We start from the raw sequence: 19656 nt of genomic DNA on the forward strand, positions 1-19656 counted from the left end.
TGAATGCTATTTCAAAGGCGCCTGGAAAGATGCTTATTTAACTTATTTGGTATTCTGTACAAACCTTTCCATGGTTATTCAATTTATTACATAACACATGTTTCAAAAATGAAAAGAAAAAAATCTAACACCTCTTTGCGGGGGCATGACTAATGGGCCATTATAACAGCAATTAAACAGCAACCACTGACAGCTGTAACAGCTACCACTACTGTGCCCCTCTTAGGTTTGCTGTTAATTACAACAAAAGTTAAGTCCCCAATGAATTTCAATGGCATCAGAATAGGGCATCAAACGAAAGACAATTCTGGTGAAGAATGACTTGCTAAAAATACACTTCTTGAACACATTATGATTCACTATCCAGGTTCAGTGTTGCCCATTGGACTCAGATTGATTCATCCTAACTTTTAGCAGGCAGGCATTGCCCTGAAGTGATTTTCATATCAGCACACCCAACCACTGAACTGTAGAGTATGAGGAAACACCCTAAAGCTTATAAATGAAGCTGCAGGAAAAGCAGACACTCGGCTCAGGTAATTATCAGCCCCAATCCAGTCTACAAAACTTTCAGGACTAATTGCAAGTAGAAACTATGTCCGTACTTTCTTTAGCGCAGAGGCTGGTATAGAAGTCACCAGCTGCTCAAGATACAGTTCTAAAATAAATAAAAACAGACCTGAGGTCATTGGGAATGAACATTAAAGTGTCCAGGTTTGCTTCTATCAAAGGGTATGGTTGCTGGATAACTAAAGCAGTAGATTTTTGCTGGTCATGATCTACCTTAAATACTTCACTTTTTCTCTGAGAGGAAAAGTGAACAATTCCATGAAATAAAACCAAAAGGTAAACAAATGATTCTATACTATATCATTTTGGAACATAAGCAATGTAAAAAAGAGAGAAATCTGTTAGAATCTGCCCTTCAGCCCAGAGCTCCAACACTCAGAAATTTCCCATAATGTGTACCCTTCAGGATCCCAGGTTTGACAATATGTTACAGAACAAAAGAATTGCTCCATAGTTGTGTTCTGCTCATCCACATACAATCAACTAAGTCCAGGAAGCCTCAAACTGAGGTTCCAGGGAAGAGGCTGTTAAAAGAGTGAATGCTCTTCAACTATGTTTTTGTTAAAGGTTTATTTATGTAATTAATGTATGTGGGTGTTTTGTCTGCATTTACATCTGCATACCAGAAGAGGGCATCAGATCCCCATGGGACTACAGTTATAGATGGCTGCGAGCTACCACGGGGTGCTGCGAATTGAACTCAGACCTCTGGAAGAGCAGCCAGGGCTCTAAACTACAGAGACACCCCTTCAGCTCCTCAACAATATTTTGATTGAATGAAAATAATACTTGTTCTTAATAAAGGAGTATTTTTAGTAGCTTGTTTAAGGGATCACAAAATATTGCTGTTCATGCACTAAATAGAAAGCTTTGCTTTGCACACAGATGTCCTGGTCAGCAGGACCACACTATGTCATCCCTGTAATATAAATGTAGAAATAATTCCAACACAGAAGCAGAATGGTTTGGTGTCTTTCACTAGTGAGATTCCCCTGGGATACAGAGACTCCAAAATATCACTGTAGGAATTTCAAGCCTTGTCCTAATGACACGTTATTTAAGACAAAAGGAAAAGTGTGTCAGACATCACTGCAAATAACCCTGGCAGGAACAAGGTAAGTAGAAGCCATGTCTGGTAGCCCATCCATGCCAGCAGTCCAACCAGAAGCAGAGGTAAATTGTGAAGTTCAAGGGCTACTGCACAGAACACATAGATCCCCATGGCTACAAGTTTTAAATCTCCTTCTCAGGGGGAAAGCTGGCAAAGGTCTCTGAAGATCAGTGCCTTCTCAGGAAGAACTGTCCAGAACAAGCACTCCAGGAGGCTGTCTGCAGATGACCTGCAGCACGGTCCATTAGACCAGTCTCATGTCCCCTGCTTTCCTCCAGTGTCTAACTGAAAACTATGTATCACATCACCACCCACATGCACCATCCTCCATCACTGATCCTTATTCCAGACACTGAATGGATATGCATGGAAATGTTTACAATAGAACCGGAGAAAAGCTCATGAGAGTCACACAAATTGATCCAGAATATTTATTAAAACATATTTTTGTGAGAGGATGTCAAAATTAGTATGGTACTAAAAATGTTGCCCATTTTCCCTTAGTCATATACAAAATCCAACCATCAGTTTAGGGTAATAGTACTCATTGGTGGTATAATTTAATGGGAGTCTTATATCAATTTCATGATCACCTCGAATTGTTACTTTTTTAAAACTTGACTTAATAAGTTACTAATTTATTAGAACTTTCCGAGTAATTTATACTAATTTCCCTTACCCTACTTTACAGTGCTTGATCATGTATGTACTTCCTCAATTTCTAAAAGTAGAACTGAGAAGTATTTAAGCATAAAAAGGAGAAGCAGCAAAGGTTAGTAATTTATAAGTATTACTGGACCTGTCTACACATATGGTCACCAATATTGATATGAAAACATATGCAAGGCATCTGGGGAGCTGATTATTAGCTAGAAAGAGGAAGCCCGTACACCCTCTGGAGAATGTTTGCTAATATACAGAAAGAGTTTGATGCAAAGGGCAGAGCATTAACATTACAGAAGTAAGAAGTTGGAAATAATCCCATGTCCTTTTACACAACAAACTGAGACAAAGCTTTACAGAAATCTGGAAAAAAACAAAACAAAACAAAAAAAAAACCAAACTTTAAACACACCGTTTCCTGTTTTATATTCAGACATACTTTTAAAAACCCACTTGGGTCTACACTCTAAGTGGCATTTGTAAAGTGCATTAAACAAGTTTTCATCCAACTGCCTAACTACCTGCCCATGGTAAGCATAGCACTAGGTCAAACATGTCAATTCCCATGAACACTTCAGGATTGAAGCCCACCTAGAACCTACTGAAACCCACAGCCCCAAAAAGAGGTACAGGGTCCAGTGTGCAGGAGCCTATAATTATGTATTTTCTATTTAAAAAAAAATAAAGATTTTATTTTTCTATCAGGAACACGTGAAAACCATTATTGCTAGACCTGATCCCAAATGAGTGTTGGGTGAAGCAGTTCTAAATACCCCTTCACAGGAGGTGAAAAGTCAACAGCATTTTATACCAGTCCATCTGGTGCAGCTGGAAAAACCTGACTTCCACTGGCATATCAAAATTGATCACAAGCCATTTTGAAGAAGGCCTTGATAAGTCTACAAAATGATTGCTGCTAACATAAACAGCAATTGAGTGCCCATCTGCTGGGAATGATTCTTGCTGATGCCACATCAAGTGCCTTCCTTCCTCCAGCAACTCTCTATGCTGTGCAGATTCATCATCAAAATGAATAGGTTGCAAGAAATAAGGGCAAGGATATCAAGAAAACTTAAAGCAACATAGAAACCAAAAGCGTGTTGAAGGAGACAGGCAGAGATGCTGAACAGATTTCCCGAGGTGACAATGATGCCTATGAGCTCACAGAAGGCTTTGAAAACCTACATCAACTGTATTTCATTTCTTGTTCTTTCTCTTCTTTCCTATCTGAAAGTCTCTTCAGGGAGGGCAAGTCCCTTTTGAAGACTGTGAAATTGTGAAAGTTATTGTATTTTATCACCAATCCATGAGTTCAAGGTGCCATCACTCTCTGAGGCAGCTTGCCTCTTTTCACGAATGCCCGGCCCACCTTCCCTCATAACAGAAGTTCAAGGTTGTAAAGAGGAGGCAAAGAGAGAGAGCTAAAGTTTAAAAATTAAATGTTTTGCTTTCCAAATCACACCAACATGTTGCTAGCTTAACAGGGCTACATTAATTAGCAAGCTGCAAGATGGCTTGATCAAACTATTCTCCCAAACAGTTAAAACTGGAAGTCTATTAAAAGACCCATTTTAAATCCCAAACTTTTCCAACAGTTAACGGTGTGGTGTGGTGTGGTGTGGTGTGGTGTGTGTGTGTGTGTGTGTGTGTGTGTGTGTGTGTGTGTGTGTTTGTGTGTGTAGCTTTCTTCTAAAACATTAAGTTGTTTTGTATTTAGTGACTGCCTAACCATGAACAGGAAGCAAGTTAGTCTTTGTAAGTTTTTCAAAATTGGAAATTGCCTGTTTGGATAGAAACTGCTTCAGAGACATATTTCTCTGGTTTCCAAGTTGGGGTCTCAGAAAACAACTGTCATAGACACACGTAGGACATGAGAATTATCTCAAGAGAAAGAAAATTGGATTGACAGCAGCAGCATAAGATTCATCTACTATAGTTCACTGTACTCCAGGATCTTCCCATGAGCACAATCTGAAGGTAGATTACATGGACTCATTGGGTAAATTAATATTTGTGTTGTGAAATTAATGGTATGACAGAAGCAGGACCACGTACAATCAACAGGAACTTAGTTATACATGTGAAAAAAAATCAACATATAAAACAGAAAAATGTCAATTTCTATGATCAAAACAGTTTATATGCACTTATAATACGTACATATAGTGCATGTACACACACACACACATGCACGCACGCACGCACGCATGCACGCACGCACACGCACACACTACTATTTGAGTATTACTTCCTGAATCATTCAGATGTAGAACCCGAAGGGGAAGTGTGGTTGGGGAAGTAGAGATGGGGCCCTGGGGCTACAGGAAACTTGGCTGTACCTGCCACGCAGTAAGGCACGAGGTGCACATCAGATGTCCACAAGGCTCAATCTTTACGTCTTTGTCATTCTCTGCACAGATCTTACAAAGCTGAAAAGTGGAGCCCATTTCACAATATAGCTCGTATTGTTCCTGGAATACAGGGAAAAGGCACTGACATTAACAATTTTCTAAGCACGAAGTATTAGTATTGAATTTCCTCAAGTACAATGACTCACAGTAAGTTTCCTGTACTTGAACTTTTCAGAATTATGTTACCATTTAAGGACATGTTTTAAGTTGATATTCAATTTGATCTCCAAAATCAATTCTTAAAACATCTGAGATCTTGGCACCAATTTTGTATGTATGTATGTATGTATGTATGTATGTATGTATGTATGTATGTATATGTATATATTTATCTAAATACTCTGGGTTGGTTATTTAATGGTTTATGTCATTATTTTTAAGAACAGACTTGCTTTAACAGCCACAGGGATTCTAAAGACAGTATCAACAGTTTAAGAATGGCAAGATAAATGACTTGGTCTTGGTTTGTTTGTTTTTGTAAATGTCACACTCATGTCACTTCATTGTCAAATTTAAAAGGTGCTGTCTGGACATTATATTTTATTTCTTAGATATCTTAGGATGAAAGATAAGCAATGTTTGCTTGTCATGCATGCATGCTGCTACCACACTTTCTGTAGCCTACAAGCCCAAGCATCTCATTATATCTATTAGAAAATACAATGTGAAATTGCTACACAATGTAAGAATGGTAGCTGTATATTAAATTTTAAATGCCTTCCACAAAGAGTACATATGCATGATATGTATCCCTCACACTTGAGCATATCAAGACTATGGCTACTGAAACCAATAAACATTTTTTTACCCTCTTTGACCTTTATTGTTCAATAAAGTATGAACATATTTGAGTTATGAAATACTATAAAAATAGACTCAGCAAGACAATGATCAAGTCCCCTTCATGTTCTCTTCAACTCAATAATTCTTTTTTTTTTTTTTTTTCAATAATTCTTCAGTTAAACACGTTTCTTGTTTGGCAACTTTGGGAATGCACACTCACCTATTCTTATATAGCAGTTCATTTTGAAAAAGTGGAGTTCTGCAATGTAAGCTTTAAAGGTTAAACAGTGCACTTAAGCTCTGAATCAATAGAGATCTGTAGGGGACAAGGGGGAGACGTTCCCAGTGGACATACAGGGTTCCTGCCCACCTGTTGGTCACCTTACACAACTCCTGTGAGAAGCTATGGGTGGGTTAATCCACTACAGAACCTTTTAGTATTTTGTGATCTGTTGCTTCGTGGGAAATGGTACAGGGAACACCCTGGTGTGCAGCCCCTCCTGTGCACAGGGAAGTGCTAACACATGGTGTTTATCAAAAGATGTTTGCATTTAGATTTTTGACTTTACTGAAAATTAAGGTTTTCCAAGTTCTCACTCAGAGTTTGTGGGACTGTCAAATGGATTTATAAAATGGAATCATGACCGTCAGTGATCTTGAGGACTCACTTCACTTTAAAACCCTTGCATGAAATGGATCACTTTTAATCCTGTTTGTTTTAATTCCATTTTTTTCTCCTTACATCTACGAAGCTACATCTGATTATCTATCTTAGATAGATACCAGTAAGACTGCAACCATTACCACTAACAACAAAAAATTTTATTTAACACAGATCATAAAATTTCTTTGAATTCTTAGAAATCCTAGTGTTAGCATGTTAAACACGTCTGTGTGCTTTCTCATTAGCATGTAGGTAGAAGTTCAGTTTTATTTCATATATAGTACAAAAATAGATATGTACTAATTACATTTCAAAAATATTCTTACCTGTGTAACTTTTATATGATCATGAGGTGTAGGTTCACACAATCCGGTTAAATCGGGGTTATAACTTCGCCCATCAGGATAAAGATAACTGAATTTAAACAAACAAACAAAAATTATTTTAAATATCTAAGGTTTTACTGCAATTAACTCTCATCAGATTCTTCTGTTTAGACTCACATTTTTGTCTTTTTTTGTAAATCAAGAAAATGTTCTTGCATTGTTTTCCTTATAAGAAATGCATAACATAACTAATCCACTTTTATAGTAGTTTCAAATAATATCTGTTAGTGTATATTCTTCATAAAGTTAAAAAGTTATTTCAGAAGCAGATTAATATGTACTTTATTGGAGGCTTCATAACTGGTATCACATTAATGTCCTGTTAAAAACCACATGGGGAGACAACAATTAAACCATAACTATGTCCTACACCCTCTAGCTCTTCTCTGTGGGCCTTTTCCATAGCCTCCCAGTCTTTCTCTCAGAACTTTCCACTTCTGCTAACATGCACACATGTGCACACTGCCTAGATGTGAACACTGTGAAATATGCGCATGCATGTTATAAAACCCAGAGAATATGACAATCCCATATTTCACTGACTACAATAAAGTCACACACCCAGACCTGTAGAAATAGGTTTCCTTCTCAGAATAGAACATTAGCCTAATGTTATAATAAGGGATCTTCCTGCAATGTTCAAAACAGTGCTAAATCGTTATTCAAGAATGTACCGAAAATCGTTTATTGTCATTAATGTCATTTTTAGGCAAGAATGGTTATAATGTTATTGCTGGCATAATTAGTTCAATAAAAGTAATTAAAATCTATGATTAATCCTATTGAACAGTTTTCTATATTATAATGCTTAATAAAAATTTTAAAACACCTAGTAGTGATTATCTTAATGAAAAAGTCTACAAAAGTATTTTTGATGACATAATAAAAACATTCATCTACAAATGAAGAATCTAGAAACATTAGAGTAACCAATATTGGAAAATTATGCTAGACAAATAAACAGCTGGAAGTCTAGGACCAAGTATTTTCCCACAGTAATAGACAGATCACATAGAGTTTTCTTTGAGTCAGGGAATGGACTCATCTGAACAAGATACAGTGCTAACATGAGGCAACTAAATCTTACAAATATTAAATGAGGAATAATAAGCAAAAGTGGGTACTTTTCTTCTCATACAAAGTGGCTATTAAAAGTATTGTCATGCAGGATTGAAACCATCAAACTATATACTAATTTGAGGAAGATGTCCATACTGGAATATTACAGAAATGATAACAAAGATTCAGAGAAAGCTTATAAATGTCTACCTAACGCACAAAGGGGATCTCCGTGATTTGGTTCTCAGAATGTCCAGAATGACCCAGGAATGAGAAAAATGGCACCCTGGCTCATTATCAACATACACCTGTCATCTATGTCACACAGTATTAGTTTAACTATAAGAGAAAACATCCAACCCTGATGATAATTACACCTGATGGCATTCCTTAGTTTAAAAAAAAAAAATCCTTCCAATTCAATCATTATCCCAATCTATTGTGGAAGTGACATTCAACAAGCCAGTAGATTTGATGATACCTCTGAGTATGTATGCACTTGTGTGTGTGTGTGTGTGCGCGCGTGTGCGTGAGTGTGTGTGTGTGTGTGTGTGTGTGTGTGTGTGTGTGTGCATATTAAAAGTTAATTTGCTTAGGAGTTCAAAGGGTTTGTTATCCTTCAGGAAAATTTCCTAGTTTTTATTACTCATTTTGGGGGGTGGGGAGCTTGGTTTTTGAAAAAATAGAAGGCGTAAAATATAAACAAATAAAATAAAAAATCAGTAACACATACACAAAACAAAAGCAGAATCACGCTGGTCTATGCAGAGTTTCCCAACATTATACCTTCTTTATAAACTTAAAAAAAAAAAACTCCCCCCCCCAAAAAAAGCCTGTATCATGGCAAATCAAAAGGTTCATATAGAAATCTTTAAGGTCCTAGAAGTAAAGCATGAAAGAACAGCATATTTATGATGATCTGCTAATAAAAAGAGAAATGTGTATGTGGTACCACAACCATCCATATATTTCCCATATAACTGCTTTCTTAAAGCTGTATATCCTTAAAAATGACAGGAATGCATTCTTGATGGGACAGGAGAGTGGTGGAGTGATGCCCACAAAAAAAGGAGAGGGCAATGGCAATAGCAGGGAATCTTAGTTATAGTAAAAATTTAATGATCAACAGCTTGGCATGAACTGGGTTTAGCTATTAACATATAACTTTGAAATCTGGATTCAGTATTAAGGTTAAGAAAAAGGCATACAAATAAAAAGGAAAGTGAACAAGTGTAAAAGATTAAAAAGGAGGAAAGAAATCTAGAATTCAGAACAAAAGGCAACAATCAATTTTGTTTTACATTAAATAATTGGCAATGAATTACTCTAAATTAGTAATATACAAATATTTCAAAGGTACTCTATGTTTCATCATTTTTTTTTTTTTGATGCTGAAATATGTCTGCTCTATATAGTTAGAGTGCCATAAAATGATGGCTTTGGCCTGAGTAACAAGAATGAAGGGATGTCTATTCCTTAGGCTTGAGGTAAACTACAAACTAGGAGTCATTAGCCTCACTATCTGTTCCATGCTCAGGCAGAATTTGGGTTTTGAATTTATTTGCAAGTCGAACAAATTGTCTCATACTTACAAGCCTTCTCTGCTACCGTCAATCAGGGCTTGGAATAGAGGCTTGTTATGAGGTATGGTCTGCAGGATATTGCCGTCCCCAGTCACATAGCCAATGGCCCATTGTCCCAGCCGGGTGCAGCTTAACCGGAAAATGTAGCTAGGGAACATGACAAAAAGATCTTCACTCACATTCAAAAGACATGACAACCACTAAACAATTTGTTACTCCTTTGTCTCCTGCAGAATCGTTTAGAATTCCGGATAGAAATTTCTACCCTTTTCCTCAATTTAACTCTACTGTGCCTCACTGTTATCAATCTGTGAAAGAAACACTGATAATAATTCTTGTTCATTTAAGTATCTCCAGAGCTCTATTGAAAATAAATGAGGCTGGAAACTACCAAGAGATTTATTACCACCACCCTTGGGGATGTGTGGAAACATGGCTGTTATGATGTAGTTGCGACATAAATCATCCTTGGAGAAGGATAAAATGAAGTAAATAGCTAAATAATTAATTTATCCACCACAGAAGCTGAACCAGGAATTCAATATATTTCTTTACCAGTTGGGCATTAAAATTTGGTCATAGATTTATTTAATGTTTTCTTGCAAGCATTCTATGATTCATCTTTAAGCAAATCTCAGAAGAGCTGAACTCTATCAATTACAAACTTGATAAACTCATAGCTGCTCCACACCTGCCAGTCAAATGCTTTTTTCCATAAGCAGCAGATGTAATTTAAATACTGGTTATTCAAATGAGTGATAAATCTCTTAAATTAATTTCCAATAAAAGGAAATACTGATGTGGCCTTAACTTCATCATCATTTATTAATCATTTCAGTACATTATTCCTCTTTATAGGACTGTATACCCCTCCTCCTTGTAATCATGATATTAGTATTTGGAGTGTATAGTCAGTTAATCAATCAGACCAAAAATAAGTTATCTTAAGCCACTAGATATTAATTTGTTACATGAATGCATAACATAAGGGGCAAAAAAGTAAGAATTTTTTTTCATATTTTAATTATTGATAGAGTGCATTAAAAAGCCTCATAAACTATAGTTTAGCAAACAGGATGATTTGCCACTATATTTAGTAACCTCATATGCTTAGTAGCACAATGACATTTCATTTATCAAGAAAACTAGGCTTATGAAAGGAGGAATTGTTGAAAGAACTGTCAAAAAGGGTGTTTTCAAATTAGTCTAAACAGATTCCCTTGGGAGACCCTAATTATAATATACCAACCTTTAAATTATTGATATTATTAATCAATATCATAAAAATAATTCTTCTCATTTCAGACTAATGGTTATATTAGTTTTCAAATAATATACAGCAATTATCATTTTGAAGGTCACATGTTACTTTAAGAAATGTATATAATGAGTGGGAGAAGTAACTCAGCAGTTAAGGGCATTTGCTTTTCTTGAAAAGGACTCAGGTTTGGTTCTCAGCACACACACCAAGTAGTAGTTTTACACCACCTGTAATTCCAATCCCAGGATACGTGCTGCCCTCTCTGGCCTCTAAGGGTACCTGTATGCACATAGTGCATACACATACATTCAGTAAATAAACCTTTCCAAAGCATCTTATTCAGAAATGTATACAATAAATGTAGAAGTAAATAATATATATATGTGTGTGTGTGTGTGTGTGTGTGTGTGTGTGTGTGTGTGTGTATATATATAATAAAATGTAGAAATCTCAGAGATTGTAGGCACCATGTATTTGAGAAAACATGTATACTTTGACATTGAATTGAACACATAACTATAAAAATTGAGTGGTTAATATTTTAAAAGTAATTACCTATTTATGCATCTTGTATACTTGCAAAATTGTCAAGTTTTAAGAAACTTCTTTTTCTCTGGACTGCCTTACGATGGTGTTTCTAAAATCAGGCATTACAGAGGAGATTCAAGGAGTCCACACAACGTGTGCTGTTACTAATAATTTGTGAAATCTACATATAGCTATTAAGAACAATTTATTCCTCACAGGTAAATTTTGGCTTCCATTTTATTTGTTCAACAGCTTTAAATCATTTGCTCCTGACCCTTCTGTGGGTAGCTAGCTAGCTCTGCCTTCCTTAGGCAGAAGTAAATTCACACTTTCAGATTTAGCACCTTATACTCCAAAACAGCATGATGAATATAATGAGATATATCTGTTTCATTTTCACAGGGTGGCTCACAATTAAAAGTCATTCTTGAGCCTAAAAGTCACTCAAGAGATTAATTCCTTAGATTCTCAATTCTTTGGAGGGGTGCTGGGAACCAAACACAGAACCTGGTACATACTAGACAGTCTTTCAAAGAAGGTAGCTCATGTTTGATTGGTTGTGATACAGGCAAAGCACTTCTAAAGGAACTCAAATATCCTTGGAATGGATTTAAATGTTTTATTTACTGTGAAACCAGAGGACAAAAAATACTTTCTAAAAGAAAGGGCCGTTTAGATAGATATTTCACAAAGCAAGTAATCATCTGTTTATAAGGAGATTCTCTGAACAGATTTTAAATATCCAAATCCCACCCCCTCATACTACAGTTACTACATAGTTCTGGCTTCATGAATTATTATGAGGAGTGAACCCTGGATGAAGCAAAAATAATTCATCTATTCTTTGGGTGATATACAGATTACCTGACCTGTGTGACTCGGTCAGAACAGTTACCTCCCTAGAAGCTTCAATAGGACCCACTTGTGTTTTGTATAACTAGTTCCTTTGAATATGCCATCTTAAATGCTTAAAAACATGAAGCACTTTATCACCAGAGAAGGAACTAGAACTCTAGACTCTGACTTAAGAAGACGGTGTTGAAGGCCAACTAAGCACAAGTGTCCTATGTCATTTTAAACCTATCTAAGAAGAGGGAGACTTAAATAAAAACAAAGTTCTCCCATAAATTGCAACAACCTAGTGATACAGTGACAAAATTACTAAAATGTACAGAATTCCAAGGCAGGCTGTAATGCCAATAACATTCTACCCAGGTCTGCTGTGGCTTAGATGTCACTGCCCAAAGGCCTCTTGTGTCCTAACACAGATGCGCACATGAGCTGGGGAAAGACAGGTTTCTATTCTTTTATTTGCCATAGTGATGGGTGCTTTCTTGACCAATGCCAGAAGAACTGACTAGACACCAAGACCTCTGACAGTCACATTCAGATTAGTCATCTGAAAAGCAAAACTTAAATGTTGAGGCTCTAAAGAAGTGGGTCATGCTAAATTTCAAGGGCATGGGATTGAATTAGAATATAACCATGACCTTACATACTGTTAGGTAATTTATGTGCATATTTAAATATACTTATACATTAGTCTACACTTAGTCATAGAAATCCCCTGAAATTACTCAAAACTGTCTTAAAACAATGCACAGAAAACTAAACTAACTGAATTTTATCTTCAACACAATACTTGAGTGGTCAACATACATACCTAAGTTTAAACTGGAAGATTCTATACATAAAACCACTAATATGAAAACATTCCACACTGATTTGAGGAGAATCAAGCATTGCATAATCTTTAAATTTATTAATATCACTTTCTACTTAACAACAATATTAAAAGTGTATATCAATTTTAAAGGTTCAATCAAAGCGCAGCCCTTTCAGTCTACCAGCTTTCCCATGCCTGTAAGGCCACGGCCAGTTTTCGTAAGAGTGAACCACAGGGAGTTTTCTCTTTAAGCATAACATCCACTAATATTGCTAGAGTCTTACCTTCCGGGCTTGGTGCTATATTTCTGTAGTCGTGCTTTAACTTCATCATAAGTGAGAAATGCCATATACCCCGGATGTGTCACAGCTAAGAAATTCCAATTCCGTAAAATAGAGCCCCAGGGCTAAACACATAAATAAATGGAAAGAGATTACACAAAAAAAAATACACACCAATGACACTGTTTCACACACTTTGAGAAAGAAAAATCTCCTTCATATTTTTAAGTTGATATGGCTTATGAGCATTAGGTCAATTTTTGTTAAATAATAGCAAACAGGCAATAGCTTGTTTTGTTTTACAGAAATGTGTTGAGACAAAGAAAAAAAAAAGCCATGTTTCTCAGGAATATAATAGAGGGCAAAAGGAAAACTAAGTGTTCCTTACACAGTATATCCCCAGTAGAGAAGATATGATCACTACAAAATGGAAAATGTGACCAACTGGTTTGAGAGTTTGATCCCCAGTCACCGTTCTGTACTCTCTGCTGTCACTTTGACTTTTCTGTAGCCCACTGCCTTATCTACTACTCTTAAATATAAAACCCTGTCCAATCTTAGAGCCTTTGGATTTGCTGAATCTCAATCACTCACCCCAACATCCACCCTTTTCTTTCCTCCATTAGGCCCTTTTAGACCCTCCTAATTAAAGCTGATATCGCTTGCCATAGTCCTCATCGTTCCCATTTTTTTTTTTTTTATTGCAGCTTCTTGCTCAGATGCCTCATTTAATAGGAAACCATGATACTAAAGTTAAGTGTTCTCGAAAAGGTTGCACAATAACCACAAAGCCATGTAAGGCTAAGCTGCATTCCTGTGCAGATCAGGCCTGGATCCCAGTCACTCAAGCAGCTTAAGATATATAGTAATCAGGGGGTTATAATTCCATATAGACAGGGTTACCTTAGAGGGGGCTGTTCTTTTCAAGAGTCCAGTCCTCACACTAGCTTTATCCTAGCTCTGCTAAAAACCTGGGAAAGGTTTAGGGTTTGAAAACAAAAAGAAAACTTTTCACAAAAACATGTGTTTCATATCAATCTCTCTTAATCTAATTAGGTGTCTCTCCAGGTATCGGGGCACAAGAAAAAAAAGGCAATAACAGGCAACTTTGCTGCAGGGTGTGGATGAATCATTCCTGCAGTACTTTCAAGACTGAAGTTACATTTATTCCAAAGAATTGGCAGCATGCTCCATCTGTTCTGCCAGATTCTTCACTCACATCATCTACATGGAGGAAAAAAAAAATCTGTGTTTCAAGTCACCGACTTCAAGCTGCTGAAACCGGCATCTCAGACTTGATTACTGTAGCAGAGTTCAGACTTCCATTTGTTTTGAAACTTGTACTTGTTCTTCATTGTGAAGCAAGTTTCCAATGTGTAAGGCAGAATTATGCAAGGACCCTGTGTCCCCTACCAACGGGGATAACAAGAAAGAATGATTTGGGACTAAAGAACTTTTTAGCCTTTTTGACTTAACAAGAGAAGTCTTTAGGGAATTTCCTCACCACACTGACACATCTAATTGGGTAATAAAGGAGGAATGAGAAGACTAGCAACATAGATAGCGGCTCTGCACTTGAAAACTACGGCAAGTTTTTAATTTTCTTCTTAAGGCTTGGCTGAAATTGCATAAAACAATTCTTGGATAAAATATCAGCATATGTCAGAAAGGCAATGGAGAAATTACTGCCATGCTAGACATTTTGGTTTTCGTTTTATTGTTTTGCTCCACCATCCAAGAAGGACAAGGCAAAGGGGAATACAAAATACTGGAGCTGATTCCATTAACATCCACACACATTCTTGAAACATGTTATAATCTAAAACTTTAAAGAGAACCAATTAACAGATCAAAATACAACTAAAAACACGATGAAATTGAAGGTTAAAGCCATCCCCAGAGACATTAAGCCAGAAGGGCAGCTTCTTGTTGCAGAAATATTTATGTGACAGGATGAGTCTGTGCTGTTGTGCACACTAGTAATCCAGAGGTCAGAACCCTACTCCCATCCCCGGCTTAAAGAAAGAAAAAACAAATACGTTGGAGAAAATAATTCTTTAATTATTTTTGTAACTCATTTGTCTAGGATTTAAGGACATCTCTCCCCCCCCCCACCAATCACTGGGATGCTATTAACCAGCAACAGAATATACTGAGGAGAATGCAACAGATGAACCAACTTAATGCTGGAGGAGGGGCCGGGCTGTTCTACTCAGATACTCTCTGGAAACCTTGCTATCACTGATGGCTTCCTTCCCTCTTAGATGCTTTCTAGTCTACTACTGCTTGATGGTCTAGTCGACTAGAATGTTCTCCCAAATATTCCTCTGCCACCCTTCCCCCATAGACATTTTCATGTAAAGTTCTAGGACTCAGGCTTTTCCAGCAGCAGAGGAAATAGGAAGCGAAACCAAGTAGCAGGTTTGGAAAAGGAACAGGAGGAAAATGTCCAAGTATCCATTGCATGACTCTCGTATCTTCCTATCCCCACCTCTCTCTTTGACAGGAAGAGGAAAAGCAGACAGACAAGGGCAGAAGAAGGAAGAGGAAGTGGAAGAAGACCACAGCACAGCCACTTCCTCCCCAGGTTCACCAGCTGTTGTTTAAGTTCCACGTGGACTTAGGATGGGGGCTGCAAGGAAGGACAGGTCTGGTAGTCTTATGATTCCTGCAACCTTCTCCCTTCACCTCTTGGTTTCTCCTCACTGCTTCCTAAGTAGCCACGCTGCTCTCGACTTTAGACTGCAAACTCCAAGAGTACCTCATGGACCTTCAGATGGTACACAAAACACTATGCCCCATTATTTGCTAAAGAACTACCATTTTTAAGTTACAATAAAACAGACGCTTATGCACTTAGAGCACTAAAAACCTTACATTCCTATAAAGACCATGGAAATACTAAGTTTTGATAATAGCGAATTTAAGAAAACTATTACTTAACTTTTAATTGCATTTAAAAATAAAGATCAGTAAAAATGAAAACATCACAAAGCCAATTTCTTCATATTTGAAGCCATAAGTGTGATGAGTATAGTTGAAGTATTAAATGGTAAATACAGAAACCGGAAAAATGAAGAATCTCAGATATTGCAGGATTAATCAGGTTGTTTGGAAACAATTCCTAATAACCTGACCAGGTCATCAAGGCTGTCTTCTGTCAAATAATCCTTTTGTACTTTGTAAAGATGTTTTGCTCTCGTTGGTTTAATAAGGATCTAACTGGCCAATAGTTAGGCAGAAAGATGTAGACATGAGAGCCAGACTGAGAGAATGCTGGGAAGGAGGAGGGCAAAATCATCTACAGCAATGACTCCTGGGGGTTTTTGACTGAGGTTATATTAAATCTATAGATCAATTTAAGGAGAAGTGACAGCCTTATAATACTGAGTCTGGCAGCTTGCTGGAAAGTTATATCTCCTTAGGACTGCTATTTCTGACTCTGTTTCATGTTTTCAGATACCATTGTGCCATATAGAATTTTAGAGTTTTAGGTTCTAGTCCAGGTTTGTAATAATCTTTCCAGAAATGATGAAAATGTTTAACATTGGACTCTTAATACCAGTAACTAAATAAAAACTAGCTTTTATTTATATATAACAATGTGCCATGAACACATTTACATGGTAAATATCAGTCTGTGCAATTGCAGTTGCTGAAATACAGACTAATAGTCTGTCATTACACAGGAACTTATTTGCTTTTGGTTTTGAGGCCATTAAACACTGCAGCACTGTCTTAAAGAGACAGGTAGGTGAGGCTTCACACTCCACACCGAGTGCTTTTTTAAGACCAATGTGTCTTAGACGTAATCTCAAGGAAGCAGACTGTCCTGGTGTACAGGCTTTGAACCGTGTTACGCAGAGGAAGCAGGAGATGAATTTGTCTTGCTGAAAAAGGTGCCACCACATCGTACAGCATAGGCGAGAAATATGGGTTAACCTAAGCTATAGGAGCTAGCAGGTAACAAGGCCAAGCTATTGACTAAATATTATAACTAATGGTGAGCTGGCTGGTAGGACAAAACCATGTCTACAGCTGTCACATTATCTATGCTTTTACTTTCTCACACCCCTATGAATATGCAGATAGGCAAACCTCGGAATATTTAGGCTGCTTGGCTATCTTTAAGTATAATTCTATATCAGACAATGTATGCAGAGCAGTGTGGGTAGAGGAGGTAAGCATATAACCAAAATGAAACTGCCTACATACTTATAATATACAACTGAGATCTTAGTGCTCTTAATGTCTACTCTAAAAAGGCACGCCCCCCCCCCCACACACACACCACAAATAACTACAACAATAAACAAAAACAGAGTTAGGGGAAGCTATGTTTAACAGTGAAAATTACAGAAGATTTCTACATCAAAGGTAAAGAATCAAAACATCATTTAGAATATTTGGCTTCCACTGAAAATGAAGCCTTTGTTCTGCCAAACAATGAGAAATCTTTAACACAGAAGCAAGTTATACAGTTAATGCCTAGTGCTGGGTAACAATATTCCTCTGAAAACCTTCTTACAATGTTTTAAAAGTAACGGCTCTAATTATATTATAAAAATAATTTAAAGAGGGCTTACAACAGACATCAGGAAAATAACCACTAAGCCATTAGAAAATTTGAAATAAGCAAGCCCATACTTCCTATAGTATTTTATTAAATTTTTTTTATCCCACATATAATGTAGAGCTATAATTTCTAAATTGTGATAAAGTAAAATCCACCATAACTCTGTTGTTGGCCAGAGTCTGTTTACCTCCTGATAATGAGTTATGTTAAGTTGATCCTATGCAGTGATTTCTAACTAAATGAGTTAGTCATCTCGACTTTGCAGCTAGCACTAAAGTCACAAATCATACAGCACAGGGAAAAAAATGAAGCTGGTGTCACACTCTAACATTTTATTTAACAATATCACTTTCAGAACATGATCTATTCAAGATTAAAATGATATTTTCAGAACACAATTAAGCTTGATGTCTAGCCAATCTTATCACATTTACTGTAATTATAAGTAGAATTGTAAACATATTGAAAGGATGATTTCATGTTGTAAGTCTTGAATTGAAACCAATAAATAATATACATTTCAGTGGCAAAGCCAAATTCAAAACACGATTTTTATTTTTTTGCATTTAGAGGAATTCTGTTTATATATTTACAATAAGCAAAGAAGCAAAAAAAATATTGTTTCAGTATTATGCCACTTGTTTGTGAATATCTATGTAAAATAATTATGAATGTCAAAAAGCAAAAAAAAAAAAAAAAAAACCCACAAATTTATCACTGGACAAAGCAGAAAGAAAAACAAAATTTTGATTAGAGTTCTTAAATGAATATTGATAAAGTTGTGAAAGAATATCAAATAGGCACTAAAAAATGTGCTGATGAAGAATATCTGTTGGGATGGAAAAATATTTGTTACAACTTGTTGAAAGAGAAAAGCAATTTGTAAAGTGGTGTGAGACCACAGTACACTATACATAGCTCACTGAACTATTCATAGCTTTACCCTTTATCTTCTGATCCAAAAACTGCCGTTGCCAAATACATGGGATCCAACTCTGGCTAACACCCACCTATAATGGTTTCAATATATCAGCCACTGGACTTAAAAATGAGCAAAGTGAAAAAAGTTAAAGAAGGAGTTTAAAATAATTCCTTTCCTGAACCACTAATACTGGCAAGCAAACTACCAGGATCACATGACCTGATATACCAAGCTTGTACATGGGACACACTAAAACTTGGAGGAATGACCAGTGGCTACCAAGTATGTTCTTGTCCATATGCTTTTGTACATTGCATGCAGGTGACAAAAAGAATCATACACAGAGCTAGAGGAAAGAAAGGGATAGATAGACAAAGTAAGTGTATATCTTACCTGAAATAGCCTGGTAAAAATATCAAATTCAAAAACTGAGATATAATCATTGCAAGTTAAATCAATGGTCGATTTCAGAGCCATTGCTTCCAGGCCAGAGCTAATCTGATGGACCTCATGCAGGCACTGTCTGAAGACTTTCCATGGTACAATGGTTCTGGGCAAAGGAAAAAAGATGAGTTAATGATTCAAGTGTCAATGAAAATGGATCTTCTAGTGAAAAACAGAAATAAACTATAACATTAATAGTATTATACTTGAGCCAGGTGGTGGTGATGTATGCCTTTAATCCCAGCACTAAGGAGACAGAGGCAGGCGGATCTCTGTGAGGTCAAGGCCAGCCTGGTCTACAAAGCGAGTTCCAGAACAGCCAGGACTGTTAAAGGGAAACTGTCGTGGAAAAAAAAAAAAAAAAAAAAAAAAAAAAAAACCACACACAAACACACATAGTTGAAAATATTGTGCATAATTCAGGCTCCGTGTAAGGTGTTCACATACAACAAGAATCTTGGTTTCTTATTCAGTTCATAGACATCAAGATGTATCTCAAAGCATATCAGAAGGTAAAAGTATGAGGTGTCATCATCTCTTCCTTTGTATACTCAAGGCAGTTTAACTATGGACCAATCACCTACCACGTCTCAGACACATGCTTTTTGTGGAGAAGACACATGCTCTCTTACCTACCATATGAATACAACTTGAAAACTTCTTTTGTAAGTGCAACTATCTTGTAGGAATTTGTTTATTCAGTATCTAGCAGTTGCTAAATTTCATTATTTATCATATAGCAACAATT

General features: G+C 36.6%; 1 protein-coding gene across 1 annotated transcript in view; it reads right to left on the reverse strand.

Annotated features, from left to right (window-relative positions):
- Window positions 1–679: 679 nt before the first annotated feature.
- Window positions 680–19656, reverse strand: part of LOC127226804 (E3 ubiquitin-protein ligase CBL-B-like) — a gene marked incomplete at its 3' end in the record, with an annotated part of 112645 nt that continues 93668 nt past the window's right edge. The window contains 6 exon segments of the mRNA XM_051190936.1: window positions 680–804; window positions 4684–4815; window positions 6529–6616; window positions 9240–9377; window positions 12970–13091; window positions 18858–19014. Of these exon segments, the coding sequence (XP_051046893.1) occupies window positions 680–804; window positions 4684–4815; window positions 6529–6616; window positions 9240–9377; window positions 12970–13091; window positions 18858–19014 (762 nt within the window).

The sequence above is a fragment of the Phodopus roborovskii genome, unplaced genomic scaffold, assembly GCF_943737965.1.
Source record: "Phodopus roborovskii unplaced genomic scaffold, PHOROB, whole genome shotgun sequence".
NCBI lineage: Eukaryota > Metazoa > Chordata > Mammalia > Rodentia > Cricetidae > Phodopus > Phodopus roborovskii.